The sequence below is a fragment of the Lepidothrix coronata genome, unplaced genomic scaffold, assembly GCF_001604755.1.
Source record: "Lepidothrix coronata isolate B3197 unplaced genomic scaffold, Lepidothrix_coronata-1.0 Scaffold176, whole genome shotgun sequence".
Classification (NCBI taxonomy): Eukaryota; Metazoa; Chordata; class Aves; order Passeriformes; family Pipridae; genus Lepidothrix; species Lepidothrix coronata.
This window is the reverse complement of record NW_016690356.1, coordinates 1,670,228-1,683,401: the sequence shown is the minus strand read 5'-3', so window position 1 is coordinate 1,683,401 and position 13,174 is coordinate 1,670,228. Positions and strand designations below refer to the sequence as shown.

Below are 13,174 nucleotides of genomic sequence, written 5' to 3'. Positions count from 1 at the left end.
CTTGTTTTCTCTGGAAAATTCCCAGGCAGCTCTAATTACAACGTGTTTCATTAGTATCAGGCTATTGCTTTTTATTGTTTCATTGATTTGTGTTTTAAGGCACTGTCTGACAAAGGCAGCTCTAAATCAGGCCTAGCACGTGTCAGGGTGTCTGAGCAGAGGGCAAGGGGAGGAATTTTACTGGAGGAGCAGCTTAAGGGAGCACACTTTCATCAGATGGGAAATGGGAATTCAGTTCTTCTCTCAAGTTTGCTCATGGAGAACCTACAGAAATGGGAGAAGCAAGAACCAGCCCGGGTGATGTCCCCACCTGACCATCCCAAGAGCCCTCCACACTTGTGTACTCTGCTACAGCAGAAAAATTTGAGTCTTGTGCTTCGAAGTTGTGGTTAGTAGAAGGAAAAATTCATCTGAAAAATTCCTCCTGGAAGCTCTGTTGGAATGTGCCATAATCTCGCCATGAGCTTCATGCTCCAACACAGACAGCATGCAGGGTTAGTTAAAAGTTATCCTGCAATCACGTTTTAGATGTAATATCATGCTTTGCATAATAAAGAGTATTATGAGGATTTGGGCCATTCATAACTAACAGGTTCTGGAATAGATTGGGAAAAGATGAAGGCAAAGTAGTGCTCAAAGAGAGGGACAAACCAACCATCAACTGAGAAATGCCACTTTGCAACCTGCTGCCCAGCCAGTGCTTGGGTCCTCATGGAAAGGCAGGTGATGGGACAGAGAGTCACGTCCCTGCAGCATCAGTGAGGGCAGCACAGGTCACCACCTTGCAAGCCTTGGCCAATGGGTGCTCCTCTCTCCACAGGCCCTGCCAGGACCCTGCTCCAGTGTGGGCTTCCCGGGGGGTCATAAACTCCTTTGGGCATCCACCTGCTCCAGTCTGGGGTCCTCCATGGGCTGCAGGTGGATCTCTGCTCCCCTGTGGAACTCCATGGGCTGCAGGGGCACAGCTGCCTTACCATGGGCTGCACAGGAATCTGCTCCAGAGCCAGAAGCACCTCCTGCCCCTCCTTCCTCACTGACCTTGGGGTCTGCAGGGCTGTTCCTCTCATATATTCTCACTCCTCTCTCCAGCTGCAAATGCACAGTTTTTGGTTTTTTTCCCCTTCTTAAATCTGTTCTCCCAGAGGCACTACCCCTGTCACTGGTAGCTTGGCCAGTGGTAGATCCATCTGGGAGCCAGTCGACATTAGCTCCATTGGATATGGGGGAAGCTTCCAGCACCTTCTCATAGAAGCCACCCCTCTAACCTTCACACTACCAAAACCTTGCCATGTAAACCCAATACAACCACAAAAGCAAGGGATCTCATTTTGGATTAACAGCAATATCACATTAGGAAACATCAGCAAAGCATGGACAGAGAGCTACAGAGCAGTTCCCAAACCTATCTCATGCCACGCTCTTTACATATTGTTTTTCAGGAAATTTTGAAACTTAAAGGCTTCCTTGCTTCATTAGGAAGGCAATGCCAGACCCCTTCATTATTTCCATTGCAAAGAAAAAAGCCCAGGTCTTTTAGAGAGAGAAAAACAATGCCATTAAATGATTACATGATCACATAGCTGGCCAAGCCACTGCTGCAGTAAATGGCTCAGTCATTAATAGGACAGTAAAACATGACCTGTCCCACATTTAATGAGCAGTAACAAGGAACCATTTCTTCCAACCAGCACTTGAACTGAAGTGTAGAGAGGTCTGAATTAAATTCAAATTGAACTTGATTTCATCTTTTAAATTAGACCTTTTGGAAGTCTGTATTTACAATAGGCATAAAAATCAAATCTCTCTCTTGAGGGAGGGATGACACCAGTGAAAGATGCAAAGTGGCCGTACCTGGATCCTTCATCACATCATTGCCTTGACAAATACCACAGAAATGTGACTTGAATGTCAGTAGTTTTACTGTATTATTTATAACGTGCTCCATAAATTAAGCATGCAAAGACCCAGCCAGCAGCAGGTACTCCCCACAGTCCAAATACCAGCAGCAGTATGTCCTCAGTTCTCTCTCTAGCTCCAGCTATTAACTAGAGGTGTGGTGGTCTGAAGAAACATCTCCTGTAAACCAAGAATCTTTCATTTCCCTGGAGGACAAAGCTCTCCAAGCTCAGAAACCTCAGGGATCTGCCATTTGGGTCAGAGAGTGTGACCACCTCTAACAGCCAGCAAAGATCACTGCCAGATCATCCCAGACACCTCTCACTCAACTCCTCCCTTCCAAAGAGCACTGAAAAGGGCTTCTGCAGAAATACTTCTACTTTCCCAGCCTACTCCATCCTTCTCACTCTACTGTGCCTCACTCAGCCTGAGCTGTCCTGCAGTCAGTTAGAAGGTCTTCAGCTAATATCTAGTCCAACTTAGCAACAGTGACAACACATATAAATAATACAGAGTGTTTACCCAAGAAATTCCTTGCATCCTGAAAGCTCAGCACTTTGCAGAACTGCTGTGCTGAGGGACTTAATCTCACACCTGCTTTGCAAAGGTTGTTATTTATTTTAACCCTGTTTTCTTTCCACAGAGACCTGAAGAGTGGCTTGGATCAACCAATCCCAACCCTGTGAATCCCAGCATCACTTGCCATCGCCAAGTCATGTCTCCATGGAGGAGAACTGAAAGACTGCAAAAGCTAATACTCGCTCAGTTCCCAAAGCTCTCGGGACCCATGAAGGCTTGAAACCACTGCTCATTTAACGTGACCTTCTACTTCTTTTTATGAAGTCAAAAGCAGAAAATTTGAGGGCTGAAAACAAGCCAGTCTGTGTGGAAATGTCACACAGATTCTCTCTGTCGATGCTCAGTTGATGAGGACAGAAGGGGGAGGTTCAGCTGTTGGGAAGAGCAGACAGACCCCAATGAAGGAGACCATTCTCCAAATGGGAGATGCTCGCAAAAGATGCTCCAACTACAGCCTAGTAGAGACTTCACAGAATCATAAAATAGTTTGGGTTGGAAGGGACCTTAAAGACCATCCAGTTCCAACCTCTCTGCCATGGGCAGGGACACCTTCTACTATCCCAGGTTGCTCCAAGCCCTATCCAACCTGGCCTTGAACACTTCCAGGGATCCAGGGGGCAGCCACAGCTTCTCTGGGCAACCTGTGCCAGGCCCTCCCCACCCTCACAGGGAAGAATTTCTTCCTGATATCCAAAATAAATCTACTCTCTTTCAGCTTAAAGCCATTCTCCCTTGTCCTGTCACCACACACCCTTGGCAAAATCTCCCTCTCCAGGCCTTCCTTTAGGTACTTCCATGCTCCCTGGTGGGATGGAGTCTGGATGAAAGACGTCTGCGGTTTGGGAGCCGCGTTATTTATTTTTCCAAGGTGTATGTGATGCTTTCTGGAGCCCATTCTCCGCCTGCTAGCCGGGTGATTGGCACACCGGCACCAATTACGGAGCCCCCTTAAAACGTGCCAGGCGATATGAATATGCAACAACACGAACGCCTTTCTTTGATAAGTAGCAAGTAGAAAGAAAGTAACAACTTTCTAATGTTGATCATTTAGGTCTTTTGTGAATTCTTTGTATTGTGTCATAGTAGCCTTCCACTTTTTAGACACATGGGTCTCCTGCTCGGGCGGACACTGGGCACTGTGGATTAGCATATTTAGAGTACATTGCAACAGTTGACTATTCAGTGTGTGAAGTGGTGAAATTTACTCTATTATTTCTAAACACTTACGGGAACGGTGCTCCTGTCAACCAGTCAGCCATCTATTGCAAGCTTCTGTGTCCAATAAGTTACCAATTAATTGGCTCCTACAATTGTTGTATAGTTTACTTCTTGAATGGCTCCCTCTTTAGTAATTTCCTTCCCATTGTGCGGCCCTTTCTGACAACTTCTGTATAACGCTATCAGATAATCACTGTCCTTTCTTTCTCGCCTCACTTTTCTATATCTCTCTAAATAGTTTATTATTCTGCCTTGGTACCTTTTATGGAGGCCAGCTCAGTGGCCTGTCAGTTAAAGGGTAAGGATACATTAAAATCGTCGTTCATTCAAAAGGCTTTGCAGTAAGTGCCCAGGATATTCATTTGTGCACACATACAGGTCCAAGCCTGAAGTGCGTAGCTCTGAAAGGAAAAGCCCTATCTTCCCTGAACAAACCCTTAATGATTTTACATCTTTCTCAGAGCCTGCTCTCTAATGAATGTTGACATTTCATGCACGGCAAGACACAGGAATTCTGTTTGTGGTCAGGGGGCTACAACATATTCCCAAGGAAATTAAATTCAAAATTGATTGTGTGACACTCAAAAACTGGCCCAGAATTTGAATGATTCCCTTCAAGCAAAATATAGCTGCCTTTCCCACTGAAAACCAGCAAGGTTTTAGCAAAGCCAAAGCAAAAAGTGCAAGTGGTGTTTATGGTTTGCTTTCCCCCGTACCAGAAAGCTGTGAAAGCAAAATTGTTCTTTTGCTCCTTTTTGACAGAAATGCCACAATGTCAAAACTGTGAGCAAAGGAGATCAGAGAGAGACTCCAAAACAGCAGCGTGCCCTGTGCAAAGCCCAGCACAATGGCAATGCCACAGCTCTTCTTTACTTTGACCAGGCAAGAAAGGTGTTCACATAGAAGTGACTTTTTTGGTTTAAATTAAGTCAGGTCTATTGCTAAATCAGCTGCATCTCTCTAAGACTTCGTGGCCATGGATTTTTTTAATCCTGGGAACGGATTAAAAGTGGTTTTTTTCCTAAGCTGAGTAAATTCCTGCCCTGGCAGGGGGGCTTGGACTAGGTGATCTCCAGAGATCTCTTCCAACCCTAACGATTCTGTGCAATTAACTGGTTATCGAGAGCTAAACCGGCTCTGTAGGAGGAACTTCAGGAAGACCTCCCCATGGGAGGAAGCCAGAGATGACAGATACTCTTAGGATCTCCCTGTCCAGAATAAACTCCTCTCCGTCCTCCTGATCACGCAGACACAGAGACATGAAAGCGCTTCCAAAATGGCTACAAAGAGATGACAAACCCACCGAGTCATCAGAGAGCCTGTTCATGTGCCACATCACTGTCGAGATCTGTGTCATATTAACAAGACCTCGTGATGCTTTGGACAGGAACCATTCCTGCTGAAGGGGAGGGAAAATAACAGGATCTGTTTCCCATTCAGTAGCTCTCATTCTGCCCCAGTGCTGCGTGGAGTGGGTATTTATTTTTGGTGGAAGGCAAGGCTGAGCTCAGACCATCCAGACAAACATCGCACGGTGCTATTACATCTTCATTATTGCACTGCTCTATGGAGACAAGTGTTTTGAAGAAGGTAATAAGCACTTATAATTAAGGCAATTATAAAGTAGTTTATTATAGTTGAGCGCTAATGTAGAGCTGCCTTGTGTCCAAGAGAACCAAACCAGTGATACAGAGTGTCTGGGGAATCTTTAAAACAGCATCAATCTGATACTTATGGCTCCAGAGGCAAAAAAAGCAGCTAGTGGCAGAGACAGGCTGATTTTACATGCCATCAGAGGATGCAAGCAGGAGGGTAAACAGAGAAAAATCATGCAATTGATTCTGGATACATGTCCTCATTCCCTGTCAGACAAGTCTGGAGTGGGAAGTCACCCTGCCCATGAGCTGGACCCTGGCCCTTGGAGAGCCACAGAGGTGAAGTCCCACATCCAGCACAGCAGCACAAGACAGAATTACCCTGTTCGTGCTTCACAGCCACCTTGGGGAACAAGGGGAGATGAGCATCCCAAAAACAACATCACTTGTGGACCACAAGGGCTTGGGAAATACTAAGTGAACCCAACCCAATACCGCGCGCACAGGCAGAGTTACAAGCTCTGGAAGATAAAGCAAAATCCATCAGCTCTTTGCTCAGCACGGGTTTCTGTAGGGCAATGGAAGTGCTGCTCTGAGCAAAATAGTTTCCAAGCTATTATCACAAAGTTAGAACCTAAAACAACCCTTGGAGAAACACAGCCCTTTGCTCTTCATCGTGTGCATGATGCCATCTGACACTATCTCTGTTTCCACGCTGATTTAAAAACATATCACGGACCCCAGCAGCAAGCATTTGTTTTTTTCAGAGCTTCAGACACACTACTTTAAACACTCTCTTTCCCTCAAAATGGTTTTAAAACTCCCTGAACAGGTAGCAAGTTTCTTTCAAGTCTCTTTTTACGTGAAATATGTGTTTGTGTATGATTTTGCTTCTCTAGGCCAACAGTGGTGATGTTTTTGATGCAGCAGCAGCAGATGCTGTCACTCGAGAAAAGATAAAATTATCACCTTTCAAGAAACATTTACAGGTTTAACCAACCCACTTCTCTAACAGCTGAAAACAGGATCTTGGCAGAGAGAAAAACCAGTGTAGACATGAGGATAAAAAGCACTTCAAGCCTACAATTAGCTTTAGCAGGAAGGGAGAGGGTGAATCGTTTGTTGTATAAAATAGTCAGTGGCATCTACCTATTTCCCACATGATGGCTACGGGGAGGAGGAGCAGGAGGAAATCCCAGTGACCCCAGGGCTTACCGAGGCGGCTCCAGGAGACGATGGGCCGGGGGTTGCCCGTGGCGATGCACTCCAGCACCGCCGTCTGGTGCACTGTCAGCGTGAGGTTCTCCGGCCCCACGAGAATCATGGGGTCCTTGTAAACGGTGGAGTGGGAGCCTGCAAGGACAGAATCATTGTTAAAAGGCATCTGATTATCTCTTGTTTAAAGGAAACATCGAGCACTTCACGCATCCTTTAAGTACATCTCTTCTAAGCACACATCCTCTTCCATCAGGAAGTGCAGTGAAAGGACAAGGAGCAATGAGATCAAACTGAAAGAAGGGAAATTTAGGTTAGATATACATAAGAAATTCTTTGCTGTGAAGGTGGGGAGGCCCTGGCACAAGTTGCCCAGAGAAGCTGTGGCTGCCCCACCCCTGGATGCGTCCAAGGCCAAGTTGGATGGGGGTTGGAGCAACCTGGGATAGTGGAAGGTGTCCCAGCCCATGACAAGGGGCTGGAACAAGATTATCTTTAAGGTCCTTTCCAACCCAAACCACTCTAGGACTGTAAATGATGTGGCTGGTGCAATCCTCAATAAATTTGAGATGCACCTGAAAAAAAAGAAGCACGATGTTTGCATGACAGTCACTCTGAACATGTTTTAAGTGTGCACTGATATTCCTGGGGGAACCCCTGAGCCAACTGTCCAGCCACAAACAGCCCTGTTAACACAGGGATATCAGCAGAGTAAAGAAGGGACTGCACTGTGAACTGCAGAGAGCAGATGTGCAGAAAACCATGGTATATAGGGAGGACACAAGATACAGGACAGCAGGAATGCAAATAAATGAAGGAATTGCTTTATCTTTCAGCATCTCAAGCCATAAAGTAATCCATGCAGTCCACAATGCCTAAATCTGTCTCTGTGAGCAGCCTCTCTTGCTGCTGGCTGTCATTTGCTCCAAAAGCCCTGTCCTGGGACACAGAGTGATGGAGGTGCCAGTCCCTGACTCCTGCTGAGGATCTTTTTGAGAGGTGATGCTCCTCTGATGACTGCAGCCCATGGGGCTCTAATTTCCCTGCCATTTTCCTGCAGGGAGAAGATGCATCCCATTCCTCTAATTGTGACACATTCACTGCTCACAACACAATGACTAATCATTTATTTGCACTACAGTAGCACCAAGTGGCAGCAACCAAGAATGAAACCCATCACACAAGATGATGCACAGATTTATAATAAAATAAAATCCAGGCACAGGACTTTTCACTAGACAGGACAAGAGAATGGGACAAAACCTCCATCCTGTGTCAGGAATACCACAGCTGAACCCAAATCTTCTGAGTCCTTAAAAAGTGCCTTATCCCTGGGCCAAATGTCCCTGCAGCCTTTATTCCCATTTGTTGGGAGCACGAGAGGAGCAAAACCAATGGATATTCTCAGTTCTCCATCAGCAAACAGGAACACTGAAAACCTCTGCATTAGTCTTTCTCCCCATCTCCGATGAGAGCTGGGTTACACTCCAGAAATGCTGAGGTCAAGCAGTGTTTAAGGAATTCCATCAATCTGACAGCTGCTGCTGGCAAGAAAGCTCTGTACACCTGTGGAGAGAAATACTTGTGCTGGTCATGTGCCCCCGAGCAGGAGAGGGGCACAGGGAGGGCTGGGGAGCACAGCCCCTGGCTGGGCTCTGCCGTAGGGATCATCCCACACTGACTCCTCTCCGTGGATTTTCCAATGTCCAAAAAGCTTGTTAAAGAGAAGTGATCCACCAAAAAATATCTGCAGGGGCTTTTCTCCAAGAAAAACATTCTTTTCTTCCTGCACTTCTGAGTGTTATCATTTCTCAGCAGCTCAGGGTGTAGCAGGGGGATTTCACAGTGGTCCAAGGGCAAACATGGATCAGAGCACCTCGGCTGTTAATTGTTCCTACAGGAGCTAAACAGGGAGCGATAAAGTGACTCCGAGCTCGTGTGTAAATGGGCAAAATCCAAGAAAAATCACCGTGTCAGTGTGACTTAAGAGCTGACTTTCTCACTAAATGCATTTCACTGCAAGCCATAAAATGCAGATTTTTTGATGAGAACCAGAATGCACAATAAATTCATATGACCGGCTGGTTAACCCCAAGAGATCCGAAAAACAATACCTTCCCCTCAGTACCTCAGAGTGCCTTTAAAACCCATGTAGATTTATTGTTCTAAATCACAATACTAAATGTTCACGCTTAGAATAATACGGTATTATCAGCGTATTATATAGCGATTTCAATATTTCAAAACACAGAGAAATGAAATGAATTGTCCAAGGTCACCCAAGAATATCAGCAAATGGGAGCTGAGATCAAAGAAGAATTTATAAAACACACTATTCTGACAATAAAGTGTTTTAATAATCTCACTCTGATTTATACTCTGAGTCCTAAGCAGATATTCAGGTTTTGGGGTGTGGGCTCAGCTCCCTGAGTCTGGGCAAACCAGCTCTGGAAGTGGCACTGCTGCTCACCTTCTCCTGCAAAGGCGATGGAATGATTCCGTAGCTTTGCTGCTGAGCCCAATGCCCATGACAGTGCCAGCTCCAGGGGCAGATGGGACAGTGATCCAGTAGGGATGCTGCAGTCAGACATCAGCACCATGCACAGGGGCTGACCATGCCACACCATCAAGGAGGAGGTTTCCTTCTACAACCAGAACAGCCCTTTGATGCAGGGTTGGGGAGGAAGGAGTGACAAAACGAGGGACTCGTGGCAGGGGAGCGCTGCTGGAGCACAACAGGGGTCAGGGCAGCGCAGGGGGGATTTATTCTGAAAGGGAAAAAGGCTCTAATGATGCCCGTGGTCCCCAGGGACTCCACCAGCAGTAGTCGAGGTGAGGACTGGGAGGTCCCCGGCTCCGCCAGCAGTGACAGGCACTCCAGCAGGGACGGGAGCATCGTCTGCCAGATCTTGATCAAAAGGACAGCAGCAGAGAGAGATGCAGCTCACACTGGGAAGGTGTCAGCACAGAGAGGCAGGCAGCCCCTCGGGAGCAGCTCTGCTAAGCAGGCACTTGAAAATAATCAATCAGCAGGACTGGAAGACATCCCCGCACCGCTCGCTGCCGGCAGCCCTGCAACCAGGGAGAGGAGGGAAAGCACTTTGAGCAGGCTCCTTCATCCCCCACAGGCAGCCACTCTTCTCTTCCTCTCCAGCCAAGGTGTGGCAGTGCCCTGCAGGGCACACAGCCTTCCAGAGCCCATCTTCATCCTCTCCCTCCTCTCTCCCCAATCAGGGCTTGGTTGGAAACCCCAGGCAGGCAGACTTAGTGCTTCTCTCTGGGCAAAGCAATGGCTGAAGTTTCTGCCCTGTTAGGAAAAGAGGGAGCCCTCCTGCCGTGATGAAGAGCAGAGAGAACCATTCCCTTCACCCCGTGACACAAGTGGGAGGTGACACAAAGATTTGCAAGAATACTGGTTTATCCCACCATGCCAAACTCCATGTGCACAGCACCCCTTACATTAGCTCAGTATTTACTGACACAACACCCACACCAGTGAAACAACGTGTGTGCCACCTCTGTGGTTCACCACAGCCTCTGCTGCTGTGCCAAAGCCTGGGGTTCACGTGCTAACACATACCTGCTGCCCTGGTCTAACAGATATTTGCGTGCTCTTAGCAAACACCACAGAGCACAAACCTTTTCCATGGAGGTTTAACCCACTGCAACGGGTTTTTCATGCAAATGTCCCATTACAGCAGCTCTGCTGACATGCAGGCATTGAAGCATGATCCAAACCCTTCAACAGACACTTATACATGGTGCCTGTATCCATCATCCAACTGCTTTAAGGAAGAGAAAAAAACCACAAATGTTTCACAGACAGGAAACCTGGAAAATATCCATCTGAAATGAGGGATGGTCAGATGAGAACAACTAGTGCTTTCTGCCCTGCGAAAAATAATAACTCAGGCCAGTAAACTGACACAAAGAACTTCACCACGTCGATAATTTACTGTTCTTTTTTCCCTCCACGTGGCTACTGTTCAAATAGATCAAGAAAACAGATAAGTAACAGGCACCAAAAGCTCCCAGGTCTTTCAGAACCAGTTAACCTGCTTTCTTTGCCCGTCAGAGTTGATACACACAGCATCACTCTTCCCTCAGCTTCACCCCATTTCACACGTGCAGCTTTTTCACTGCTGGCAGAGGCTCATCTGACACTCAGTAGAGGTGTTAAGTCTTGCTCCAGAACCACTGGCCAGGCAGCGTTTTGGAGGGTGATGGGGAGCTGTAAGATGTGACTGTAGACTGACAAGCCTGGGTATCAGCAATTATGTATATCTGACGGACAGGAGGATTGCAGCTCGAGGGAAAGACCTTTTGCTGCACATAAAAAAAGCTCAAAGAGAAGCACACACCCAACCAGCCCTGTGCAGATTTCCCTTGCCTCTTATCTCCAAAGATATAATCTACATTTCCACAAGGAATTTGGAATGTCTCCCACTGGAGAGCCACGGATGTGTCACCACTGTTGTCACAGGGGAGCACAGTGGGTACCCAGAATCTTAGGGGGGTTCTGACTTGGAGTCCTGTATCTCAGAGTTCACCCTGCCAGCAGGACACAGCCACAATTTGCAGTGACTACTTCTTTCGCACTTTTATCTTCCCTGAAGGTAACCCCCAAGTGCCCTGACATCCAGGAGAAGGAAGCTGTCCTGTTTTCATACAAGGATGTTGAACAGATGAAAGGCATTTCTAACAGGGCACAAAGGTGTCATTCACTCCTGGCTGCTTGATCGTCACACCCCACCTTGGGCAGCAAGAAGCCAAACACTAAGTATGTGATTTTGGCCTTTTTTGCGGGGAGGAGACCATAAGGCACCAGTATTTCCTCAGCTGAAGCTTTCTGAGGTGAAAACCTATTTCATTCACTGACTTCAGATGCGGATAAAGAACCAAGTCAAAACTCAGCCTGGGGTGCTCAGGGTTTCTCCTTCTCATCTTCCAAAGGAAGGTTAGCCTGCTTCAGTCCATGCAATGCTAATAGCCTACAATTCCCTTATTAGATAAAGAATTGATCACGCTGCGTGCTGCAATTACTTCCAGAGTGGGCAGGTCTCATAAGGAAATGATGAATCGTCCATATTTCCAAAAGAATTTATTTAATGTAAAGCTGCTGTAACTCAATTTTCTCACTGTCCTCCTTCTATCCAGAAACTGGCACTAATTTACAGGCAAAGAGACAGATTTATCTGCTATCAAATGGACTGATCTGGCAGGAACTAATAACAATCCAGAACACAGGAGGTGTTACGACTGGACAGAGGAATGCCTCTCAGTGCTGTCAGCCTGAAGCTCTCCCAAACTGTCCTGGTTCAGAGCAGCAGCGGAAAGAAGAGAGAGAGGCAGCCAGGACAGTGTAGCTGGTACTAACCTGACACGGTGAGTCGGGCCTCCCGGCTGAACTTCACATTAGCGATATTGGTGGCAACGCAGTGAAATATCCCACTGTCTTCTGCTCTCAGTCCCGTTATCTGGAGAACCCCCTTGGGAAGCAGTGTGTACCTGTGGGAGGAGAAAAGCAGAAACAAAAGCTTGCAAAGCAGGGCACAATGTGACAGCAGGCTGCACACCCATCCAGCTGAGGCAGGCTGGCTCCCACATCCCAGTGCGGAGGTGCCAACACACCAAGGGATGTGGCCCCCGCAGGCCAAACCCACGCCTGTCACTCCATCAGTACTTTTATAGATACATGAGCCTCTGGTCTTCTTTAAGGGGGGGTATGTTCCCTTTCTTTATCTCCTGCTGCATCCTTGAGAAATGATGACTTTTGCTGGGAGGCTACAAAGTAAATGCTTCCTATTTAACCTGTGGAAAAGCTCTGGCAGTGCATTTTCACATGAACACAGGTGACACGGGATTTATCATGACGTGGGAATTATCACTCATCAGCTGCAGCACAGAGACCATGGACAAGCATCAGAAGTCTGTGCTCCACACTCCCCACTCCAGGTCCAGCTCTCAAATCCACATGACCTTGAAACCTCACAGGCATTAAAAGGCGTGTTTAAAATAAACACTGAGGGGGCAAATGTAAACATCAATAAATATTTCATATCTTTAAAACACGGGTACATTTAAATCACGCGTGCATACACACATACATGTACACATACATTACAGGTTGCTTGGCAACCACGTGTTTAAATTGGCTGGTAGTAAGCCATTACACCGTGATGAGTTAATAATCCATTTCCGTCTGGAAGATGCAGAATATCTTTTCCATATCAGCATATGGTTAAGTGCCTATAACCTGCTCCCCGTGCCGGGTTCCAAACGTGCGGCTCCGTGTCGGTGGCGGTGTGACAGCAATCAGTTTTACACGGCCCGAAGTTGATTGCAATCTCTCTGGGACTTTAAAATGCCCATTGTTTTGGATGAATTATACCACAAGAAGCCCTCGTTTTTGTTAACAATCTGCCCACAGCATTAGAAGATTCAATTCCAAAGCTATTATCCTGCCTTCAAAGCCTCCGAGTGCAAGACTCGGCATACAAATTTATATACACTTTATACGCAGAAATGCACCAGGCGTGATTAATGCAGAAATCCAATTCAGTTAGAGAAGCAACTCTCATCACCCAGGCTCTGGTGTCAGAGATTAATCTACTGAGCTGACAATAAAAGACCTCCCCAGTAACTTTACTCCTTCAAAAAGCCAAATCTGT

General features: G+C 46.8%; 1 protein-coding gene across 1 annotated transcript in view; it reads right to left on the bottom strand.

Moving 5' to 3' along the window:
• IGDCC3 (immunoglobulin superfamily DCC subclass member 3) overlaps window positions 1–13,174 on the bottom strand; it is a 98,626-nt gene that overhangs the window by 24,365 nt on the left and 61,087 nt on the right. Inside the window, exons 4-5 of the mRNA XM_017830267.1 lie at window positions 11,881–12,011; window positions 6,504–6,641 (exon numbers count right to left, since the gene is read on the bottom strand). Of these exons, the coding sequence (XP_017685756.1) occupies window positions 6,504–6,641; window positions 11,881–12,011 (269 nt within the window). The remainder of the gene's footprint in view (window positions 1–6,503; window positions 6,642–11,880; window positions 12,012–13,174) is intronic.